This window comes from Rhinatrema bivittatum, chromosome 1 (assembly GCF_901001135.1).
Source record: "Rhinatrema bivittatum chromosome 1, aRhiBiv1.1, whole genome shotgun sequence".
Lineage (NCBI taxonomy): Eukaryota > Metazoa > Chordata > Amphibia > Gymnophiona > Rhinatrematidae > Rhinatrema > Rhinatrema bivittatum.
Window position 1 is genome coordinate 140,351,658 of NC_042615.1, and position 25,970 is coordinate 140,377,627.

The window sequence follows — 25,970 nt, forward strand, 5'->3', positions numbered from 1 at the left end:
GGACTTTTGGCAGGTCTTGGGGGGGTCAGGAGGGTGGGGGTTGTAGTAAATTAATTTGGCAGGTCTTGGGGGCGTCAGGAGAGTAGGGAGTTGTAGTAAATTAATTTGGCAGGTCTTGGGGGCGTCAGGAGAGTAGGGAGTTGTAGTAAATTAATTTGGTAGGTCTTGGGGGAGTCAGGAGGGTGGAGGGTTGTAGTTAGTATGGCTCTCATGGAATTACATTTTAAAATATGTGGCGTCCATGGCTCTCTCAGCCAAAAAGGTTCCCAACCCCTGTGGTACAGCAACTGATTTACCTGGAATGGAATGCCCCAGATGCCAGCTTCAAAGGAGGACGGGTCCTAGAAGCTCTATATCCCATTGGAACCCGCGGCTAAGGAACTCCTGCTGATCAGGAGTCTGCGCAAGCTCCAAGCGCACGACCATTCCCGTCGAGGGAGGAGCGGCACTCAAGGATGCCCAGGACAGACAACTGGAATCCATCCTTAAACAGTCTTTTGACTTAACAGCAATGACTCTTCAGATTGCTTCCTGCTGCACCCTGGTGGCACGTTCTTGCTTGTGCCTCTCCAGAGACGCAACCACGCCTGTTGAGACAATGGAACCTGCGGTATCCTTCCTCATGGATGCGACCTCAGATCTAGTGCGCACCTCAGCCAGGAACGTTGCCTCGGCAGTGGCAGCCAGAAGACATCTATGGCTCCGAAACTGGTCAGCCGACACAACATCCAAAGCGAACCTCACGAGGATGCCCTTTAAAGGATCTCTCTTGTTCGGAAGCGAATTGGAGAAGCTAGCCAACAAATGGGGCGAATCTCCAATACCTCGCCTACCGGAGGACAGGAACAAAAGAAACCAGTGCTCCTCCCCCTGAAGAACCAAGGGCAGAGGAGCTCAGCGCTTTAGACTGTACAAGAACACATGTTACCAAGCACCTCGCCCTTCAGGCAGGGCTCAGTCCTTTCGGAACAGACACAACAAGAGGGGAGCTGGCTCAGGTACAAGCCCTGGCCAAACCCCACAATGAGAATCAACAGACCCATCCACAGGAAGAAGTCATAGGGGGCAGACTTACCCTCTTCTATCAAAGATGGGTCGAGATAACTTCGGACAAGTGGGTCCTAACCATCATTCGAGAGGGATACTATCTGGACTTCCACAGCATCCCCTCAGACAAATTTGTGAGATCACCGTGCCATTCCTTCTCCAAAAGGACGGCAGTGGAAACCACACTGACAAAACTACTCAGCCTAAATGCGATAACTCTGGTGCCCTTGCACCAACAAAATACTGGTCACTATTCCATCTATTTTATCGTCCCCAAAAGGGCGGAATGTTCCAGCCCATCCTGGACCTCAAGCCCATCAATCGTTACCTGAGGGTACCACACTTCCGCATGGAAACCCTACACTCAGTCATAAGGGCAGTACGGCCTGGAGAATTCCTGACCTCACTGGACCTATCCGAAGCCTATCACCACATCCCGGTCCATCATGACCATCAGTGCTTCCTATGCTTTGCGATACTGGACCATCATTACCAGTTCCAGGCACTACCCTTCGAACTAGCTACCGCCCCTCGGACCTTCACCAAAATCATGGTGGTAGTGGCGGCAACACTGAGGAAAGAAGGAATACTCGTACATCCTTATCTGGATGATTGGCTAATCAGGGCAAAATCTCCAGAGAAAAGTCACCAGGTGACCACCAGAGTCAAGAATCTGCTGCAGAATCTCGGGTGGGTCGTCAACACAGCCAAGAGCTGCCTGCAGCCCTCCCAATCGCTAGAGTACCTGGGAGTCTGGTTTGACACCAAGCAAGACAAGGTTGTCCTTCCCCCTCCAAGGAGAAGGAAACTGATGGGTCAGCTGGAAAACTGTTGAACTATGCTCGCCCCAAGGTATGGGACTACCTCCAAGTCTTCGGTCTCATGATATCAACCCTGGAAGTCGTTCCATGAGCAAGGGCCCACATGCACCACTACAATGTTTCCTACTGTCACGAAGGAACCCAACGTCCGAGAACTACTCCATTCACCTCCAGCTATCAGCAGAGGTTCGGACCCAGCTCCAATGGTGACTACAGGAAGACCATCTGAGCAAGGGAGTAAAACTATCCCCACCGGACTGGATCTTGGTCACCATGGATGCGAACCTGTGAGGGTGGGGAGCCCACTGTCAGGAATTGACGGCCCAGGGACAATGGGACAAGGAAGAGGCGGGATGGAACATAAACCGACTGGAAACCCGAGCAGTCAGAATAGCCTGCCTACGATTCAGCCACAGACTCCGGGGCGAGTCTGTCAGGGTCATGACGGACAACATCACAATAGTTGCCTACATCAACCGCCAGGGAGGGACCAGAAGCCAACAGGTGTCCCTGGAGATAGACCCCCTTCATGGCGTGGGCAGAAACAAACCTGCAAGGGATCTCAGCCTCCCACATCACGGGAAAAGACAACGTTTCTGCGGACTACCTCAGCAGAGAGAGCCTAGACCCAGGGGAATGGACGCTGTCTACCACAGCCTTCCAGTTGATAGTAAACCGCTGGGGAACCCCAGCCATGGATCAACTGGCAACACGGTCCAACACCCAAGTTCCCAAGTTCTTCAGCCGCAGACAAGAACCGCAATCCCGGGGAATCGACACCCTCGTCCAGACCTGGCCACAGGAAGACCTGCTGTACGCATTTCCCCCATGGCCACTACTGGGCAGGATCATCCGCAAGATAGAACACCACAGGGGTTAATACTTCTAGTGGCCCGGACTGGCCAAGAAGGCCATGGTACGCAGACATGCGAAGACTTCTTGAGGGGAACCCTCTGTGCCTACCTCCACACACGGACCTTCTCCGGCAAGGACTGATCCTCCACGAAGACCTGACTCGATTCTCTCTTACTGTCGGCCCTTGAGAGAACTCGCCTGAAGAAAAGCAGATACTCTAAGGCAGTGATTGACACCTTACTTCGAGCATGCAATTTCTCCACATCATTAGCTTATATATGAATATGGAGAGTATTCGAAGCCTGGTGTGAGGACCGCAAGATCCTTCCGTGGACAGTCAAAATTCCCATGATCCTGGAATTTCTGCAGGACATCTTGAAGAAGGGGTTGTCTCTCAACTCCCTCAAGGTTCAGGTGGCCGCGCTGGCCTGCTTCAGAGCCAAAGTGGACGGCATCAGTCTATCAACCCATCCAGATGTTTCCCGCTTCCTGAGAGAGGTCAAACAAATCCGATCACCATTATGGAATCTCAATCTAGTACTAGACTTCCTAGCGGGAACTTCCTTCAGACCAACACGCGGCCTGTCACTATGGCTCCTGACCTTGAAGACTACATTCCTAGTGGCAATATGTTCAGCCCGTCACATCTCCGAGTTTCAAGGGCTATCCTGTCGGGAACCATTCCTCAGGTTCACACCGGGAGCCATACAGCTACGCACTGTACCCTCCTTCCTAGAGAAAGTGGTTTCTCAATTTCATCTAAACCAAACCATCTTGCTCCCATCTCCAGACGAACATAAGGACTCAGAAGACTCATGCCTTCTTCGCCATCTTAATGTCAGTAGATTCCTAGACCGATACCTGGAAAGATCGGAATCTGTGCGAAAGATGGACCACCTATTCGTCCTTCATGGCGGGAAAAAACAGGGGGAAGCGGCCTCGTGGGCAACCGTAGCCCACTGGATCAAAGAAGTAATCAAGGCGGCCTACGTAGAGGCAGGGAAGCCCCCACCTCTGCAAGTCAAGGCCTGTTCAACAAGGGCCCAGGCAGTGTCCTTGGCAGAAACCAAGATGCTGTCGCCCGCCGAGATCTGTTGGGCAGCGACATGGTCCTCCATACACACCTTCTCCAGGTTCTACCGCCTGGATGTCCAGGCCCAGGAGGACACAACCTTTGCAAGGGTAGTACTGAATGGGCCACAGGTAGCCTCCCGCCCTATTCTGGAGCAGCTTTTGTACATCCCATTGGTCCTGAGTCCATCTGGCTACACACTAGGAAATGGAGAAATTACTTACCTGATAATTTTGTTTTCTTTAGTGTAGACAGATAGACTCAGCACCCCGCCCATGGCTGCCCCAGAATCTGGGAACCTCGGGTGACAAACCCCGAGAACAAGACAAACATGGGAAAGCCAGATATTACCCCTAGTTCTAGACACCCATAGTTGCCGGGTGTCAGCATTATTCGGTTGAGTGCACTGGCGGTCTCCAATTGGAAATCAGTTGAACCAGTCCTAGTTAATCAAGTTATTCAAGTTAACCAAGTTAATCAAGTTATTACGCACACATACATCCACAATTGCTTTTCGAGGAGAATTCCGAAGAGCTGAGCTTCTTGTACGGGTATATGTAGGCTGACATCAACTTTGAAATCTGACTCCGTTTCCCATCTGCTATCAGGAGTACTCTATACCCATTGGTCCTGAGTCCATCTGTCTACACTAAGGAAAACAAAATTATCAGGTAAGTCCTTTTTCCAATAAACGTAAAGGAAAGATAAGGGTTTACCCGGCTGAGCCCGCGTTTCCCACGGAGCAGAGACTTATATCTGAATTTGCTGTTCCAGCACAGGTTTCGTGGGCTGTTAGCCCCATTGGCGCTGCAGGAGGAGGCGGCTCGCTGTCACCCTGGGAAATATCATTAAGCCCACCCGATCCCAGGCAACCTCCCTCGGCTTCCTTACCGCGTATCGTCACTGCTACAGAGGGGCAGGATGAAGACCTCGTCCGACAACACCTGCCGGCTGGGAATGCTGGCGTTGATCCGGAAGAAGTGTCTTCACCTGAGGTCACATCCTCCAACGATCCCTCGATGAGAGGAGCGGCTGGAGGAGCCGGTCCCGAGATGAGAGAGCAGATAATTGTGGCGAAGAGAACTGAAATGAATAACTTGCAGACTGAGGATATTACCAAACCGGAGGTAGTAATGTTGGACTCATTATGGGACCTGGTGGCAGGTATGTCCAAGCTACTCAGAGAACAAACCTGGATGTACTGGGGAATAAATTGGACTCAGTTGCGAAAGAAAATCAGTTAGCACTGCAGGAGCGGGCTACTGAGTCCATTAAGATGGATGTGAAAAAACTCCAAGATATTTCTGCTGGCCTTGTTTGAGAAACTTTGACCTCCTCTAGGAGATTAGAGTCAGTAGAAAATGTTCTAAGACATTTAAATATCTGATTATTGAATTTTCCAAAGATTATGGGAGGTCTTAAAAATGTCTTCAAGTCAGATACCCTCTGTTAAAAAGATCAGCTTTCTAGTACAGAGAACTGGTAAAACTCAAGGAGTAACATATATTGGGCCTGATTTCCTCAATCTAACCCATTGGAAAATTCCAATCCTGAAATTATAGAAAGAAACGTATTATTTGTGTCTCTTTATTCAGTCTTTATTCAGTCAGGATTTCAGTCTTATAATGAAAGCTTATTTTAAGAATATGAATGTAAATTTCCAAGGACAACCTGTTCATATTTTTCCTGACTTGGCAAGGCCAACGCAATTAAGGCGAACAATTTTTCTTTCCATGACTTCTGAGGTAAACGCAGCCGGGGCAACCTTCCAGCTCCGTTACCCATGCAGATGTATTATAAAAATTTCCAATAATACATTTATTTTCTTTCACCCAGAACACTTGAGAGAGTTCTTGGATGGCAGAAGACAAGAAACTGCCATTGATTAATAACTGGGATACAATAGAATATACTGTGATTAATAATTGCTAATGTATTTCCTGATTATTATTGTATTTGAAATCTCCTTAATAAACTAGAAAATACTCCCCTATGTTTCCTTTTGAGTTTGAGATATGAAGTTAAAGGGTAAAGGGTCATGTTTTTAATGTATCTCTTGCTTTCTAATTGTTTAAATGGATGTTTAGCTTAAATTTTTTTCTTATCATATTCTCTTACAATTTCATACAAAGTATATCTTTGTTTAATTATTGCAAAAATGATAAATTAATAAAAAAAAAAAATAAAGGGTTTGGACAAGTTCTGGAAGAAAAATTCATAAACATTCATTAACCAGGTGATTCAAGGAGACCCCCCACTTGTCACTGAGAGTGAGCAGAAAGAAATTGGATTTACTTTTTGGAATTAGTGTACAGGATTTTGGACTTGGTGGACCTTTGGTTTGACCCAGCATGGCACTTATGGCTACCATTAGGCAGACACGTGTACTGCCTGAGCTGCTAGGTTTTTTAAAAAATGTTATCTCATTTTAAATTCTTTAAAAAAATTTTTCAATATGTTCGAGTGAATAGTAGGGTGAGAATCTGTCCTGTGGAGCCTCAGATACTAATTCAGTAATCCATGGATGCCTTTATAGCAGGGTCGGTGAAGAAAGAGATGTCCATGCTAAATGTGGAAAAGCCAATGGAGGATCTTCTAGTGGTGGCACTCCCAAGCTCGGTCTCCCTGAACTCTGAGAATGACTTCTGCTCTCCTGCCCAGTCTTGATATGAGGCTGAAGGTTTCCTCTAGAGCTGTCTGCATCCTGAACTGGCACTGTGTAAGTCCAGCTGCAGAGCTAGAGACTGAAAGAAGCACGAGGGCCCAGCGGTGCATGCAGCAGAGACGGGAAGTTACAGTTAAGCAACAGTAGAGATCCAGATCCAGCGTAGATGGAGTTTCTGTGGAGAAAGCAAAAAGGCTATTGTAGCTTTAAATTCTTGGCATGTTAAGCTACTGATGGTGATTCTAACCCCTTATTCAGTGCTGGTGCATCCTGTCACTGTCAGTATTTCCATGGAACATCTCTCTAAGAGAAATTTTGTGGGTGACTACTTGTACAGAAGATGCTTTGACTTGTATTTCTCATTATATTTATTAAGAATGATGTACTTAAATGAAAAAACAGAACATGAGGCCAAATGACCATGAGATGAAATTATCTTGCAAACATTAAATATGGCCATTATGAACAATTTAAATCTCCATAATAAGATTGTGCATTATACATTTTCTGAGAGCAATGTACATTACCCCATTAGAAATGTTTGAAAGTATGTTGACAATATTGAAGGTCTCTCCTGTCTAGAGATTATTTGCTCCCAAATGTAGATGTGAAATGAGCCTAGCGGGAGTGTTGACATTATTACAAGAATGTATAGTCTTTGTGTATCTGCTATTTTGGAACATTGTCAGTAGGAAATATCTTCATGGGTAACACTACTGGTCACCTTTGCCTTGGACACTTAAAACATATTGGGGCAAATCTTTAAACTTACACGAGGGCACAGATTTGTTCGCACAACCTGGCGTGAACAAATCTACACCCGATTTTATAACATGCGCGCGCTGCTGCGCGCATATTATAAAATCCAGAGTCGGCGCGCGCAGGGGGATGCACAATTGTGCAACCTGCGCGCACCGAGCCGAGCAGCCTGCCTCCGTTCCCTCCGAGTCCGCTCCGATTTCGGAGCGGCCCCGGAGGGAACTTTTTTCTGGCCCCCCCCCCCCCCCCACCTTCCCCACCTTGCCCTACCTAACCCACCCCCCAGCCCTAACTAAATCCCCCCCCCCACCTTTGTTCAGAAAGTTACGTCTGCCCAAGGCAGGCGTAACTTGCGTGCGCAGGCCAGCTGCTGGCGCGCCATTCCCTGGCCCGGGGGCTGGTTTGGAGGCCTCAGCCACACCCCCAAATGCCACGCCGCCCCCGACACGCCCACAAACAAAGCCCCGGGACTTATGCGCGTCCTGGGGCTTTGCGCGAGCCGGCGCACGAGTCCCCTGCGCGTGTAAATCCGGCTGGATTTACGCACGCAGGGCTTTTAAAATCTGCCCCATTGTATTTTGGAATAGAACTGCCTTGTATTTTGGTCAGAATATTTGGTTCTTTCTTGGCTCTTCATGGGCAATAATAGGATTTTTTAAAATTCCCATGTAGTTTATTTATGTAATTATTTATAATCGTTTTATATTCCAGCTTTCCTCAAATGTTTTCAAAGCATATTACAATTGCATGATAATTTATAATCATCACAGTGGTGCTTGACCATAAGGGGGACATAACTGGATAAGAATAGAGATATGAGGTACAATACTGTGTTCATTTGGAATGCAGAAAAGCATATGCTCATATGCTAAGTAACTGGCCTGCTAGATATATTAGAGATGGGTTCTCAACCCAATCCTCTAGACCAGTGATTCTCAGCAAGTGTGTCGGGACACACTGGTGTGACGCGAAGTCCTGGGAGGTGTGTCGTAGAGCCAGCAGAAGACTGATCTTTCCTCATCAGTCTAGGCAGGAATTGGCTGACTTCTCTTTTATTGGGTATGACAGGAAGCCGCTCTTGCTTCCTCCTTCTCTTCCTGGCCAGTGGGTGGTTGTTCCCTTCTTCACCAAGATCAGAGCGTGATATCACCAACTCCTGTTCATATGAGCCCAGCAGGACACCAACTTTATCTTCCTCTGCCTGACCTGGCAGTGAGGTTGCTGATGCTCTCTTTACCCTATGGGGCCTGGATGTGAAAGCAGAAGCATAAGGGAGAAAGGTGCGTGCTCTGTAGATCCGCTGCTTCTGCCTCATCTTCCTCTCCTCAATGCTTCTTGCCCTCATCTGCTGCTGATAAAGAGGGAGGGAGGCTCTGGAATGGACTGAAGTCTTTTCTGTTGGCTGGGAGCCATGAGGAGGGAGAAATGTACTGGGGCAGGAAGGCATGGGGAGTAGGGAGTCAGACGTCTGCTGGATAGGAAGAGATGGGGGAAAGATGGTTGGGGTTGCTGGGGTAAGGAGAGATGGAGGAGGAAGGGGTTGAGGGTTGCTGGGCAGGGAAGAGAGATGAAAGTGGAGAGAGATGGAGGTGTGGGCCTGCTGGGTTGAGGGAATGGGGAATTCTGAGCAGGAAGGGCTAGGAAAGAGGTGTCAGAAGTATTCTGGGTAGGAAGGGGAGAGGAAAGGGCAGAAAGAATGAGCAGGGGAGAGAGGGAGCACAGGGAAGGAGGATGTGGGGTGGGGTGTCAGGAATGGACAGGGATATGAGCATGTGAAACCAAGATTGAGTAGTTTGGAGATGTAAGGGGTGATGGGGGACATGGAGGCGAGTGACTGGGTACAAGGGCCATACTAAGTCAGTTTTTAAGAATATGTATTCTTCTCTCTTTGAACTTTGCTTAGTGTAGGAGGAAATATATTTTTGTTTCCTAGTCTCCAGTTTTGCACTGCATGCAGAAGGTGGTCTTGGGGTTTCCGTTCCAGGTTTTGTTTGCACATTTGTAATTTGTGGTCTTTTAGTCTATATTTGGTGAAGGCAGGTCTGTCTGTGTTCTGTGTGTATGTGACTGAGATGAGGTACTTTACGAGAGGTTTGTTTCGGCCTTATTTGTTGTATTTTCTCAATATTATTTTCCACTGATGGTGAACTTCGGCTTTTTCTTGGGTAGGGCTATTGCTGAGATATGGCAGGTTTGATAGACATGACAGAATGGGGTTTATTTGTATTATTTTACAAAGCACCTGGTAGTAGAGGGAGTTTGTGATGCTGTTATTAAGATGACACCAGAATCAGAATATATTTTTTGTATGGTGAGTTGTACAGGGAAATGCCTTAGTTCTGCTTTGCACCCATTGATAGGAAGCGGGGGAACTCCTGTGGCTGCAGAACATATGCTTATATTTAGTCCGATGATGATCATATGTTCGGTGTGTCATGCTTGTGAGCATCATTTCTCAGGTGTGTCCTGATTAAAAAAAAAAAAAAAGGTTGAGAACCACTGCTCTAGACTTTCAGAATATCAATAATGAGTATGCATGAGAGAGATTTGCATGGACTGCTTGCATTGTATGCAGATCTATCTCCTGTGTATTCATTGTAAATATCCTCAAAGCCAAACTGGCTAGGTGTATCCCGAGGACTGGGTTGAGAACCACTATATTAGAGAAGGGTAGAGGCAAGTAGGGCAGATGTATAGGTATAAAGCAAGCATTAATTGTAGGGAGAGAATTTGTTAAATCTGAAAGTCTTCGGGGCTATTAAGGTGGTGTCATAATTGGAAGTTTGGTTAGTCATTGAGGAGGGGAGTCGAACCTGGGATCTTTGAGAAGACTTGGGTGAATAGCAAAGTCTTGACTTGCTTCCTGAAGGTAAGGTAGCTTTCTTCGGGGCATAGTTGTAGCAGTAACATAGCAGCTGAATGCATGAAGTCTTGTGCAAGTTAATCTGGAAGTTGTTAAAAGAGGGAAAGCTAGGAGGACCATTTGGGAAGAATGGAGAATTGGAGATTTCTTGTGGAAGTATATGAGAATAAAAGTTGGCAGAGATATTTCGTGGCCAGTTTGTTCACACAGTTGAAGACTAGGCAAATAGTTTTGAATTGTATGCTGTATTTGACTGGGAATCAGTACAGCCGCTTTAGATTTGGCCTTATGTGGTCGGTTACTTTGGCCCAAAATTCTGGCAGCCATGCTCTAAAGGAATTGGAGGCATTTGAGATTGTATTGTGAGATGATGGTAAATAAATTAAGTAGTCAACGTATAATGGTAGCAAGGTTGTGTTTCTTGAAATAATTATGCATTTGGCAAATCTGGCACAGGTGCATGAATAAAAGGGAATCACTTTTCATTTTCTGATCTAGTTCATCTTTAAGATTTTTGTATTTTTTCCACTTTCCAAAATCAAGATACTTTCCCCAGGTTGATAGAATCTAGCAATTTCAAGCAATTCATCAACCACTGGTCCAAGAACTGGAAGTGGTCCCTGGCAGCATTTTTGCAGGTACACAGAATGGCAGTCATTGCAGGAAGCAGACCCATGCAACAGCTGCTCTCTGTGGCCGCGTAAGTACCAACTCCCATCTAATTGCCCGCAGTCACATTTCTCTACTTCCCTAAATCACTAGCTCAGAATGTCCTGATAGCTGCTTCACTCCAGGCCTCATAGCAGTGCATACTGCTGCTGCTTCTAGCTGTGTGGAAAGACTGTTGGCACACTCTGACGTTTACACTGAACAGTTGACTGGACCAACAGACTAAACATGAACATTGGGTTCAGTTGAGCCCTGAACTGCTCTCGCCTTTGTTCTGTATATCCAGTGAGTCAACCAACAGTCCCTGGTATCAAAATGTTTGAGAAACACTGATCTAATACATACATGTAATAGCCCATCTCAACAACAGAAGCTAAGCCTACAGTAAGGGGGAGAGAGAAGGAAATGCTAAAGTAATAACAAAAATTGTAAGGAACCAAATGACACAAGGGAAAAATACCAAAACAAAAAATGAATTTATTTTATGCATTTATATGCCTCTACTTCTAAAACAAGTCAATCAGTGCGGATTTCAAAAAAGTCATAAAATGACAAACTTCAAAATCATATAAAACAATACACACAATTCATGAAACCCCATAAAGTTTCTTAAAATTTCTGCCTTTATTTCTAAAAAAAAATTATACTCATCAATACTCTTTAAACTATCAACTCAATTCCAAATAGCAACCACCATTTTTCTTCCAGACTCAGATGGACATTATACAGTACCACTGGAAAATTTTATTTCACACACAATTTATCTTGTAGAAACTGCCCCAAATGCAAAGTTTCCAAAAAAAAAAGAAACCTATTCCTTTTATTATTCACAAGACTCTTTCACAGAAATCTAAGGAAGAAAGTGGTACCCAGTGCCACCTCATGTTGCCACAACAAAAGAAAAGCCTTCCTGCAAAGCTGGGTAGACCTAGCAACAACAGAAGAAATTTTTACAGATTGATTACAAAAAGAGGAATTTCTAAATTTAAAGTATAATCTCAATAGCTAGATTTAAGACAGATGGTAACCAATAATGTGGCTCTCGTCACAATCTCTACCACTGTGCTTTCTAAGAAAGCTGCTAAATCCAGACTGTCTTACCTTACATTTCCTTCTTGGTAAATAAAACATGCAGGAAACTACTGGAACGGTACCTTGAGTATTTTTTTTTCATATATTTCTTAAATTGTTCTCGGAGGTTTGAGGAAAGTTTAGCAGCCTCTAAGGTTCCTTTCTCTAGCACTGTTCTCTAGTGCTTCCAACTTGTTGTACAGAGCCAAATTATCTTTCATGAAAACCATGCTAGGTGATTGCAATCTCGCAGTCTTGTTCTCCATATTGGTGGCTTTCTCTAGTTGAATCAATCCTCCTGTCCTGACATGCAACCTTGGCTGTAACATCAGAGAAAAATTTCTACAAACTTGACACTACAGGAAATAAAGTATCTTCCATCTTGATTATGACTGTCCAAATGTCCTCCAGCATTATTTTTTTCCCCCAGATCAGGGATACCACCGCTATTTTCATCCCTTCTTGTTGCAGGGATTATAACAGAACTGGAACAGCAAGAAAGGAACTCTCCTGCCCTTACACACTGCTTCCTACAGATATCTCCTGAGGAATTGTCCCTCCTTGCAGCTGATTCTTGTCAAGCTTGCTGGAATCCTAGCCCAACAATGGAGTCTGTGCTTGAAAACTTCCCGTCTTTCCTCCTCCAGACGCAACTCCACTGGTCTCATCCTAAGCCCCAAACTGTCAGAGAGGCTGAGAAGAAGCTACATCATTAGGAAGCAGTGGAGGAGTCCTTTCACCAGAACCATAGCATCAGCTTGAACTTTGCATTGGAGTTCCTACCAACTGCGGCAATATCTTCGGGATGCCGACTGGATGAAAATGCAAATAAGTCAATCGGTCTATTGATCAGTAATGTAGGTTGACCTAGCCAGACCTTCGACCTGGCCTTCCTTTTACCCGGATATCGACGAAACCTTTATAGTGGTCATGGATCTTTATTTTCTGGAGATGTTTCTTTATTAGTAGGGGTTTTTAAAGTTGTATGAGATCGGATGTTTATATAATTATTGGAAAAGATACAGGCTGTAGCTATTTCTTGTATGTTATAATTTTGTTTCATTTATATGATTATTTTCCTTGTTTCCCCCCTTAATTGTGAACTGAACAAACATATATGGGTGTTTTTATTCTTTTAAAGGATTTATTTTTCTTTCTTTATTTTTCTGTAACATGCTATGTCTTTTATTTCAGATTATTTGATTGGATATATTTCAATGTATTTAAAATAACTGAAAAGTAGAATTTTATCTGAGGAACTGTTTTAAAATAGTCAATAGTTGTCATATGTTTTATAGCTGTGGTGTTAAATTGTGTATAAATATTTTCAAAATTGAGGTGTACTAAATCTGAAGTAACCAAAGATAAGTGCAGCTAATTATATTGATTTTGAGTAACTGATAACTTAAATTAAGCTACTTTTTTTTGTGGAAGAAAATAGTAACCATAATGCACAACTTTTATAAAGCAGCATTCATTTCAGATGAAAGGATTGCCATATATTGTGTCCTATATGGTGCTAGGGTTTTGTTTGTATAGAGACACATGGGTGTGTAGAATCATTTGTCTCATAATGTCTGACTGCAAGTCCCAAACTTGATCTATTCTCTCAGAGTTGGGGAGTGAGCTTCACCCTAAAGGAGAAATGGGAAGAGACAGGCTATGACTAAAGGACTATAAATGAGAAATACAGCAGAAATATGGTAGTTCAGGTTTAAAGATGAAATTTGTCTGGAGGGGAAGGTAAATGGCAAAGGGAGTGGGCTTTCAAGAATGATCAACTTGTATGACCATTAGTTTATAAAAAGGTTTGATCTATGAATTTGCATGTATATTCTAAGCAAAGACCTTATGCTTTTCTATGTTATCTGACAAGAGCATTTAAGTAGACTTGTAAAACTATAATTTTTTTCTAGTGTAATTGAACGGGAGGGGATATCAACAGAACCTTTGTTACACACATGCAAAGCTTTGGTGTATTTTTTCCCCAGGCATTGAGGTGTAAATTCAAGAATTTCTGAATAAGTACATCTGCTGAAAATAAAAAAAAAAAAAAGCCTCGCAGTCCAGGTGATAAAGGCATTTAATGTATCATGCCACCTTCATAAATGTATAGTTTGCTTTAGAATTGTATTATAGAGCTTTAATCCTTATTGATTTTTTTCTTAGGTTGCACCAGAAGAATTTAAGGCCAGCATCAACAGAGTTAACAGCTGTCTTAAGAAGAGCCTTCCGGTTAACGTTCGATGGCTGCTTTGTGGTTGCCTTTGTTGTTGCTGTACGTTAGGTTGCAGTATGTGGCCTGTTATTTGCCTCAGTAAAAGAGTAAGTAATTTTTTCTTAATCATAGTAAACAGACTCTGATTGTATAGGCTTGTTACATCAGTAATATCTGATTTATTTTCATAATCCAACCATGTTTTCTAGGAATTTATGGGTTGGATTCGAAACCTCTTCATGGATACCATTAAGCTGCAGTGTACCCCAAGGCTTGGCTTTGTCAGCTGCATTATTTAACACCTTCTTGACCTCCTTGTGTCATCTTACCAGCCTTGGAGTACATTATAAGCTGTACACCAGAGCTTTCCAAAGTGTGTGTCGCGACACAGTGTGTCGCCTGTAGTGTGGAGGTGTGTCGCCTGGTTCGCAGGGCCGGTGGAAGCAAGGAACTACAGCAGGAAGATCGGCGGGGCCGTGGTGGAGCTTACCTCACCAAGGCCCGAAGAAAAGGGTCACGTTCACTCCTCCTTCCTGCCTGCGCAGCCCCGGAAGAAAAACGTTGCTGGAGCCGCGAGGGCAGGAAGGAGGAGGAGCATCTGCTGCGTACAGAAGAAGAGCAGCGTTAATGGGCCGCCGCATATCCCACGTTACGGCGGCCTGAAAAGAGGAGGAAACCCAATAGCAGGGCGGCTGCGAATCCCACGTCATGGCCAGAGAAGAGGAGGAAACCCGATAGCAGGGTGGCTGCGAATCCCACGTCACGGCCAGAGAAGATCAGGGCCACTGCAGAGCCCATCCTGCAGCGACCCATGAAGAGGAGGCCCAGAGGTAAGAGAGAGGCTGAGGGCCCATAGAGTGCCTGTATGAGATGAGTTGAGAGATTGTGTGTGTGCGTGTATGAGATGAGTTGAGAGATTGTGTGTGTGCTTGTATGAGATAAGTTGAGAGACTGTGTGTGGGAGTGAGGACCTGAATGTTTGCAGAGACAGCATGTGAGAGCCTGTGCTTGAGCAAGACAGCATGTGGGAGTCAGAGAGAGCCTGGGTGTGTGAGAGTCAGACAGCATGTGCAAGAGAGAGACTGTATATGAATGATTGTATGAGAGAGATCATGTGAGAGTGAGATCCTTTGTGTGTGTGTGTGTGTGAAATAGAAAAAAAGACAATATGAAAGGAATTGGCAAAAAAATAAGAAAGAGAAAGTGGAACAAAAAAGCCTGTGACCAACAGATTAGAAAATTAAGATCAGACAGCAAAGGTAAAAAAAAAATAAATTACTTTTTACTGATTGGCACATGTAATCTTTGGTAATGTGCAAGAGTAGCACTTTCTCTATGCTGATCTCACAATGTAGGAGATCAATATGGAGGAAGTGGAAACCCATGGGGCCTGCACAGAGGAGGCAGCAGCAAGGGCTTCGGTGCCAGTAGCAGCAATCAGCGCCTCCCCAATAGCCATGCGGCATCATTGACAGTGGCAGCAGCGGAATGAGAGAGGCTCCGAGGTTGCTGGCAAAAGAAAGAGAGGGGGTCTGCCTTTAGTGTGCATGTGTATGAATGGGACTCTGCCTGGGGGTGTATGTGTGTGAATGCATGGGTGCCTGCCTGAGGGTGTGTCTGTGTATGAGAATGAATGGGTGTCTTCCTGGGGTTTGTATGTGTGAGAATAGGTGCCTGCCTGTGTGTTGTGTATGTGTGTGTGAGAATGAATTGGTGCCTGCTTGGGGGTCTGTGTGTGTGAGAATGAATGTGTGCATGCCTGGGGGATGGTGAGAGAGTGATGTGAAAATGAATGGGAGCTTGCCTGGGTGTGTGTGTTTGTGTGTATGTGAGGGAGCCAGAGAGAGTGAGAAGCATGAGTGTGTATGAGAAAATCCAGGAGAGTAAGGGTGTGTGTGGAGGGAGAGAGTGTCTTAGAGCCTGAGAGTGTGTCAGTGTCTGTGAGAGTGAGAGGTTATGATGGGTATAAGAGCATGAATGTGTATGTATGTGACAGTGTATGTGTGAGAGAGAATGGACCTATGAGTATGTGTGAGATAACCACCTAATCCTTGACAATATCAGGGTGACTGGAAATCAAGAGCTCCCACGTATGGACAACAGGGGCTTTTTAAAATCCTTATTAGTTTTAATTATTGGGTGGTGTTTGATATATGTGCTGTTTTGAACTAATTTATTGGTGTTTGTAAAAAAATGTATATGATTTTAATTAATAGAAATTCTATTTATCAGTAGTTTTAAAATATTCTTTTATTAGTATGGTTTTACTATTATAACTGATGCTTTATGTTTCTTGATTTAATTTGCTTTATGAGGAATGGTGATTCTGTTTTTCCATTGTTAATACACAGAGTCTGGCTTCTTGGAGTTTCCATTTCAGTTTTTGTCTAATTTGTGCTCCTTTATTTTGTATTCTGTATTTGGTGAGGGTCTGTCTCTGCTCTGTGTGTGTGACCATGATGAGAGATTCTGCTAGCATAGGGATCTATAGCAATCTGGTTTGTTTTGTTTCCTCAGTAGGTGGTGTATTGGTATTCTAGGACCCAGTGTAATATTTACCCTTGCTTTTTCACAGGTAAGGTTATTGTTGTTTGAGTCCTTGGTGTTATTACTGTTATGTTAAAATGGGATTGCAGTATAGATTTTGAGTGTCTTTTTTGCAGGGTTTTGTGTTAGTTCACAATATGCCTGGCAGTGGAAGGTGTTTGTGCTGCTGTTACTGTGAGGTGACACCAGAATTTGAAAATATCTTTTAGGATGATGAGCTGTAAGGGAAACATCCAAACTCCATTGTTTGGGGGAATTTCAGTGGATGCACAGAGTTACAGAACTGGAGGTGCAGGATTTATATTGACATTCCGTCCCTTCCTATAAATTCCAGACTTCACTCTCATAGCCATAAAGAATTAGTTGAATGTGGCTATCAAATAATTTTATAGTATGAAACTGGCCAGCTTTTTAAAACTACGCAGAAGACCCTTTGGACTTTTTTTTTATTAACACCAAATATTCATCCCATCAAGCTCATATATCTCATTAAAGAGGTAAATCGAATAGCACAATAATTTTGTTTTATTATTGTTACTCATAAATTATAACAATAAGATTAATCTTGGAATATTATATATATTTAATATAAATGAAAGGTTTTCACAAGATAGGTTGTGTCGTGAAACATTTTATTATGTATATATTTAAGGAAACATACATACATTGTCAAAATACATTTCGTTCGTTTAACCTTTAACTTCTGATTTGCTAGTAGACTGAATTGCTGTGTCACGAGATTGTTTGTCTAAAAAGTGTGTCACCAACATGAAAAGTTTGGAAAGCTCTGCTGTACACAGATGACATTCAATTCTTTTTTTTTGTTTAAAATTTCATGGATCGAGTCTGAGGAATACATAATATATTGCTTATCCAATATTCATACCTGGCTAACAGCTAACAAATTTGCACTTAATATCTCAAAAACTGAAATTATGATTGCCTCGTTTCCCCACGCAATAACTGGAATTGTTTTCAAGAATTTTAACATTTCAATTTCAAAAAGCTGTTTGGGTTTTATAATTGGTCCTGCCTTTTCAATGCAAGAACACATCAAATCTCTCACAGAAGCCTCATTCTATAAACTTTGGTTATTATGTAATCTGAAACCACTATTAGATCCTGTCAATTTCTGCACTGTACTTCAATCCCTCGTTTTTTTTCTACTCTGGACTATTGTAATTCTCTGTTTCTCGATCTACCCTCTTACACAATCTGGCCCTGCAAATCATTCAAAATTCGGCAGCCAGATTGAGTGGTTCACCCATTCGTAACCATATAACTCCTGTATTGTAATCACTACATTGGTTACCTATTACATTTCGTATTCAACACAAATTGGCAATCACTATCCATAACCGTCTTTATAATATTACATTTCCAAGGATCACCGCTGTTTTAAAAATACATATCCCAGCAAGGTTGCTGAGATCATCAGGTCAGGGCCTATTGGATGTTCCCTCCGCCAAAATTGCACATCTGGAGAAAGCTAAAGAACAAGCTTTCTTGATAGCATGGCTCTTATTCTGGAACTCCCTTTCCAAATGAAATCAGATTGATAAAAAAAGGCATTAAAAACGTTCTTATGCCAAAAAGCCTACTTTTTATAAATATGTCACATTAATAATTTTGTAGGCAAAGATTGTCCTTACTGTGTTTTATGGTGTTAATTTGTGAATGTCTTATCGTATTATTGATGTTTTGAATTATACATGTGCCTTGTTCCCTGCCCTTGAAGGGGTCTGGTAACAAATGTTTTAAAAATAAATAAGTTAAATAAAATGAGGTGCCAGAAGAAACAATATAACCAGGAGGTAGGAAGAATCGGAAAGGTAACTGAATAGAGTTTGCTTCTACAAGAGTAAGCAGGATGTGAGTAAGATCACATTTGGGTAACGTCATCAGACAGAGCCCCAAGAAGTTGACATCACAGCTTCTAAAGCTTTCAGAAGCTTTTCTGAGCAAGAGGGACATTGTCCTGTGTCGCAGTTGTCATGTGGGGGACACTCTCTGGTTTTTATTTTCCACAGATCCAATCAGTAGACAACTCTAAGGTGAATTTTTTCCTCAGTGATTATTTTCCTTTAGCCCTCCATTTTTTTGCTTGGGGAGCCCCTTCTGAGTTGTTAGTAGAAAGGTAGTTGTGCATACCCTGTTTCCCCGAAAATAAGACCTAGTAGAGGTTTTGCTGAATTGCTAAATATAAGACCTCCCCCAAAAGTAAGACCTAGCAAAGTTTTTATTTGAGAGCATGCCCGTCGCACAGAACACCAGAGCATGCAGCTGTGATTTTTTTACCCTGCAGGATTCACAGTTAGTTGTCATCACAAACCAGCATAACCAGACAACTATTCAGAATATAATAAATGTTCATTTTTTTGTTCAACAATATATGAGAATTCTTCTTCATGGAAAAATAAGACATCCCCTGAAAATAAGGCCTAGTGCATCTTTGGTAGCAAAAATTAATATAAGACACTGTCTTATTTTCGGGGAAACACGGTACAAGCCCCAATCACTGATTCAACCATCAGATTCAGTCAGAGGTTTCTTCAGGATACTGTTGTGAATATGAGGACGTTCTCCCCTCTGACCCCTCTCCTTTACAGGAAGGAAAAAGTCCTCACCTGATGACCTGTCCTCCAATTTTGTGAAACAAATGTCTAAGGACATTCCCTTTTGATTTAGAAAAGGAGACTGAGTCCAGGGCACAAGTTTTGAGAGGAAGTTAATCTCTTTGGAGATAAAGCAAGGAAGAGCTGGATTATATAAAAGACCATAACTTTATACTTCAGATTCTCTCTACAGTCACTTCTGATTCACCCTCACATCATCCAGGAGGAACTTGAAGGGGCACTCAAGAGACAATACTATCCTCCGAAAAAGTGTTTTCCTTTGCCCCCCCTCACCTTTTTCTGGGCACAGACAGCAAAGGGCTCAGAAGTGACAGATTGCTTCTGAAGCAAAACCCAAGATGGCTCCAGGAAAGTATAACCTGCATCCTGGTGTCTTGTCTGGAGAACCTCTTAGTAGGGGGAAGGCTAAGTTTTTATATAAACCTTTGCCCCAGTATAATCTCATACAACTGGATTCTCATAATCATTCAGAACAGGTACAGATTTTGTCTTTTGGAAAACCTGCCATATTGCTTACCGAGAGAATATTGCTATACTCTCATCAGGAAGCTAATGAAACTCTCCTCATCCTTGTTGGAGACCAAAGTGATTAAACTCACCCAAACACGTGAAAGAGGGCAAGGATTTTATTCCAAGTATATCCCGATACCAAACAAAACTGGAAGATTCCATCGCCTGGAAATAAGTGTTTAGTAAAAGAAAAGTTCAAGATGGTTTCTCTGTTTACCCCAATTCCCTTTCTTCAAAAGGGGCATGGGCTATATTGCTTGGATTTGAAGGATATGTACACCCCCATAAAGACTTATCCAAGTCAGAGGAAGTATCTCAGATTTGTAAGAGGAAAGCACAGTCTCCAATACCATGTTCTGCTGTTCAGCCTTGCGTCTGCACCATGAGTACTGACAAAATGCGTAGCAGTGGTTACAGTACACCTACATACACAAGGGGTGTATGTGTATCCCTATATGGATGATTGGATAATCAAGAGCACTTCTCAGGACGGAGTAAGCAAATCAGTGTACAAAACCATTTGGGTGCTAAAGTTGCTACAGTTTAACATAAATTATCCCAAATCTTAACTGAACCCATCATCTCATTGGAATTCAGAGCTCTGTTAGACATGATTCAGGTAAAAGCCCCTCTTCCGCAAGAAAGGGCCATCACTATTGTCCATTGTGGAAGAATTGAGAGTCCACAGACATCAGCATGGGACACATTGAGGTTGTTTGGATTAATGTCATCAGCAGAACTTGTAATACCCTTGGCATGTCTCAACATGATACAAGCCCGATGGCCGCTAAGATCACAGTGGCTCCAAGCCACTTAAGATCTCTGAGACAGTGTCCAAATCACCCAGTAGCTCAGAGATTTGCTGTCGTGGTGAAACAATCAAATCTCCCATATCTCTTCCATACAATTCCTCCCATACAGACATGTCCAGTCTGGGCTGGGGAGTTCAAGTATAGGGCTTCACATGCAGGACCTTTGATATGCTCAGGAAAAACTTTCAGTTAAATTTCCTAGCACTAAGGGCAATCCTGAATGCTTTCAAAATGGCCTTTTACCAACAAAAACATTTTTGGTGCCTGTGTGCACTGTTTGTTTCTCAGTCAGCAAGTAGGGCTGAATTAGCCATGATATGTGAGTGATGTCATCCAATGGTGCTGAATGGACCCTTCTCTCCTAGCTCTCCAGCTGTCGTGGCTAATTCATTCTGCTGTCTGTGGAGAACCCCATTTATGGTAATCAAACTTGCCTTCCCTTTCTTTCTGTTAGACAACTTTGCTGCTAGGGATTCCCCACCTGTAAAGAATCTCACATCCTGATTGTCCTCAGAGGACGTGCAAGTTGGTTGCCTATTGCGGGTATGCTCAGAGGGCAATAGGATGTAATCCTTACAGAACATATCCACCTCCCCTAGGGAGTTGACATTTTTAATTAGCTAAATTAAAGAACTGAGAGGATCTCAGCGTACCTGCTACAACACAGGGCATTCCTGCACATGCTCAGAAGAACTTCTGAAAGAAAGCTCTAGATGCTATGAAATCAACTTTCCGACCAAGGCTCTGTCTGACGCCACCTATCTTTGAGATCTTACATCATGCTATTCTGCTGCAGGTAAATAACATGTGCTGGCTGTGTCACAAGAGGTTAACTCAAAGAAATGAAACATAGAAAATATGGAAAATTCAGAGTGGGAACACTAACAGCTGTTGTAAACATAGTAAAATACCTACCTCAAGTAAAATGTAAAGGCTGTGGACAAAATACCTGCAAACCATAACATGTTCAGCTTCCATTCTTAGTTGTTGTCGTATACTGCTGTCAGCTTAAAAGTATGTCATAATGACCTTCAGTCATATGTTTTTAGGTCCTTATTGCTATTTATTTAGGGGCGGATTTTAAAAGGCCCGCGCTCGCCGGCGCGCCTATTTTGCATAGGCCGCCGGCACGCGTAAGGCCCCGGGACGCCCGTAAGTCCCAGGGCTTTCGAAAAGGGGCGGGAGGGGGGCGTGTCCGGGGCGTTCCCGAAACGACGCGGCGTTTCGGGGGCGGGCCCGGGGGCGTGGTCGAGGCCTCCGGACCAGCCCCCGGGACCGGAGGACGGAGCGGGGCTGCCGGCCGGCGCGCGCAAAGTTAGGGGGGGGTTAGGTAGGGGAAGGTGGGGGGAGGGCGAAGGAAAGTTCCCTCCGAGGCCGCTCCGAAATCATATCTTATAAAATCGTATCTTATAAAATCCAGCGTACATTTGTTCGCGCCTGGTGCGCGAACAAAAAAGATCTACCCCTTATTTATTTAAAAATTTTATAGACCATCGTTTCAAATCAAGATCACAACAGTTTACAAAATAATATTCATAATATTAAAACAAATTTGACATATATCAGATGCAGTATTCTAGTACAAATCAGTAACACATGCACATGCTGCAGAGAAGGTATTTAACAACTAATATATAATAGTAGTACATTATAAACTAATTCATGATAATCAGTACATTATGAATTATACATTTCCTTTTATCCTCCATGCTTTATCTTTTAATTCCCTCACTCTCTCATTACAATTATTTCTTCATGAATCAAATTCATCATTCTTCATACTGTGATTCTCTCACTCTCTCGATTTTAAGAGTATATGGCATTTTTAAACAGCCATGTTTTTAGTTCACATTTAGAAATGTGTTAGTTAGCAGTACTTTCCAATTGTGCTAACCTTAAGGTAAAGGGTAACCCAATACACTGAATCAGCATCTGGCACAGAAACTCAACAATATATTTGACACAGTATTGCAAAAGAAGTTGAATAAAGGGGTGTGGTTGCCATTTTAGTCCACTTGGATATATAAACATGAAGGTTAAAAAAAACCAAATTTTAGGTGATCCCTTATTGGACAGACTAAATTTATTTTTGACTAGTTTGTAAGAGCTATATTTCCTTTGTTTCAATCTAATAAAGGCAATGTAAAGTGACCTCCAGTTCTACAAACCTCTTGATTATGATCCTACATAGGAGTTAGCTCGGGAGATAATGGATACACTTGATAGAGGTAAAGAACAGAGTCTTATATCAGGAAAAGAATATGACTTTTTACTTAAAAAGTTCCCTATCATGCCAAAGTTTTATTTGAGACCAAAATCCAGAAGAGACCGCGGTACAGAAGGCACTGTGCCAATGTTCAAGAAATGTTCAGACCAGGGACAATTGCACATTATTGATGCCTCCATCAACTGACTTATCCAGATGAACAGCACAATCCCAATAATACTAGTAAATAATGTCTTTAATTTATTTAGTAGACAGCTCACCAGTGATGAGAAAGCGGTTTTAGAGAGGGGACTTTCTTTTGTTCCTACAAATCAATATAATTGATTTGCAGCAAGGACCTATGTGCATAAATTTATGCATAAATTAAAGAGTGACCAAAAGGAAAAACCAAAAAACTTTATTATGCTCCACCACCACTCAGGATCCTTATACCATGACCCATTTAGGAAAAAATGTGTTGTTTAATATCTTGACCATATCGGCAAACCTGACGACGCGCAGCCCCACAGTTTTTTTTTTTAAGGGGAGCCATCCGGACTTCTCATAATTTACGGTCTAAATCAATTTAACAAAGTTCCTAAGTAATGTTCAATTTTTTGAATTTTTCATTTTTTAATTATTTCAAAACTTTATAAATCTGTTAGACCTTTCCCGCCATTTTTAAAGGGGACCATCTTCACACAATATCCCTATTATTTGCTTCCCAACATCCTTCATCCAGGACGATCTTCACACAATATCCTTATTATTTGCTTCCCAACATCCTTCATCCAGGACGATTCTCGTCTCAACTAACTTCAAACCAGACGGAAGCAAAAAAACTGTGGGGCTGCGCGTCATCAGGCTTGCCGATACGGTCATGATATTAAACAACACATTTTTTCCTAAATGGGTCATGGTATAAGGATCCTGAGTGGTGGTGGAGCATAAGAAAGTTGTTCTTTGGTTTTTCCTTTTGGTCGTGAATATTTACATTATATGGAAGAACATTAGCTCTTGTATTTTTTCTAAATTAAAGATTGCCCATTTCTTTGCGAATCACTTACAAACTCTCAACAGAGAACCTTTGGGTAGGAAATCGAGTTGGATTCCTTCTATAGCAACAGATCCCCTTATAGCTGCATTAGAAATTTTAGTCATGAATGATTTAACATCTTGGAGAAATTCAAGCTTGCAATTCATTACAACCTTACCAAAATAGAAAGATAAGCACGTAAAGCTTTATGTAATGATCCCACAATAGTTATTCGTTCTGCTGATAAAGAAGGGGGGAGTGGTGGTTCTAGATAAAACAACATATATAGAGGCTGTCCGACAACTTAGGCCTGGATTTTCCTGTCGCACATGAATCCCACGGTAATGGGAGGGAGGGGGGGGGAGCGGGCCTGCGAATGCCGGTAGCGATCGCATCACCGCAGTGTTATCGCTGCTGGCTTTCGCACCCAATAGCGCCATCGTGAAAGGAGATGCTATTGGACGTGCTACTGGCAGCGATAACGGGTCTTACCTTATCGCCACCAGCGAAGTTACCGCATCTGCCTCCTCGCCGCCCCGACTCCTCCCCTTCCCGCCCCGACTCCGTCCCCAGCAACTTTTCACGTGTGAAAAGTCCCTTTTCGCTTACAAAATAACCCCCTTCGTGACCTTAAGTTCTACAAACTTTTTGATTATAATCCTACTCAGGAGTTAACTCGAGAGATAATGGGTACACTTGATAGAGGTAAAAAACAGGATCATATATCAGCAAAAGAATATGACTTTTAAATTGAAAAATTTCCTATTATGCCAAAGTTTTATTTGGTGCCCAAAACCCATAAAACTTTAGAGAATCTGTCAGGGAGACCAATTGTGTCAGGCATCTGGTTTCTGTTACAACATTTATGAAAGTATGTAGATTCTCATATTAACCCTTCGGTCTCTCAAACGAGGTCATACATCAGAGATTCTACTTGTTCTCTTCAAACTTTACTGATCTCCACCCCTCAGTGTGGTAAAGAATGGTTATTAGTCATGGCTGATATTTCTTCATTGTATACTAATATTCCACAAGAATCAGTATTTGTCATAAGTGATTCTTTGAAGACCGCAGGTTGTCCGAAATTGCAATAGGAGTTTATTTGTGATTTAGCACGTATGGCCCTTACTAAAAAAATTTTTAGTTTCAAGATACAGCATAATACCAGGTAAGAGGTACAGCTGCAGGGGCTACTATGGCCCTCATGGTGGCTTCCTTGTACATATCATCCTTCAAACAATATGTGAACCCTTTGCCCTTTTGGTGCAACATTAAAATTTGAGTTGTTTTATAGACAATATCTTTTTCATTTGGCCAGCATCCCATAACATACTACAAGAATTTATAGTATGGTTGAATTCTAGGGACACAATTTACATTTTACATTCTAATATGATATACAGAAAATGTCATTTTTAAATATAATTATAAACAAGGTCTTTTAAATACTACTATCCATCATAAAGTAACTGATAGGAATTCTTCATTGTCTTTCTCTAATCATTATTAATTAATTATTAAGTTGACTTAGATAATAACCACTGCTATTACTAGCAACGGTAACGTGGAATAGACTTAGTTTTTGGGTACTTGCCAGGTTCTTATGGCCTGGATTGGCCACTGTTGGAAACAGGATCCTGGGCTTGATGGACCCTTGGTCTGACCCAGTATGGCATGTTCTTATGTTCTTATTCGCATAGGCTCCAATAAAATATCCCAGTAGGGCAGTTTTTGTGGTTGCTCTGCCTTTGTTCTAGTTTAGAGGAATTTAAGAATTAAGCTATTCATATGCAAGCACAATTTTTTCAGTGAGGATTCGCCCATAAAATTATTAAAAGAGCTTTTAAAAGAGCATTATTGGCTAATAGGGAATTTTTACGAACTCCCTCTATGAAAACCCCTATTGATCGCTTGATAAGTACTATGAGAACATGAGAATTATACCTGTAAAGAAGTAACTTACATGTATATATGATCAAATCTAACTCACCCTTCAAACAAGTTTTTAATTAGACAAGATGTAACCGAACCCTTTGGCACTTGTTAGAATGTACCATTGTACACATTCACCTACTGAATTTATGTGCCTATATGTAAACTGTTGTGATGGTATATAACTAAACTACAGTATAGAAAAGATTTCAAATAAATAAATTAAATAAATAAATATTCTATTCAAACCA

General features: G+C 42.5%; 1 protein-coding gene across 1 annotated transcript in view; it reads left to right on the forward strand.

Annotated features, from left to right (window-relative positions):
* The window catches only part of CHIC2 (cysteine rich hydrophobic domain 2), a 112,615-nt gene that overhangs the window by 50,475 nt on the left and 36,170 nt on the right, over positions 1-25,970 (forward strand). The window contains exon 3 of the mRNA XM_029587594.1: positions 13,992-14,147. Coding sequence (XP_029443454.1) covers positions 13,992-14,147 — 156 coding nt within the window. The remainder of the gene's footprint in view (positions 1-13,991; positions 14,148-25,970) is intronic.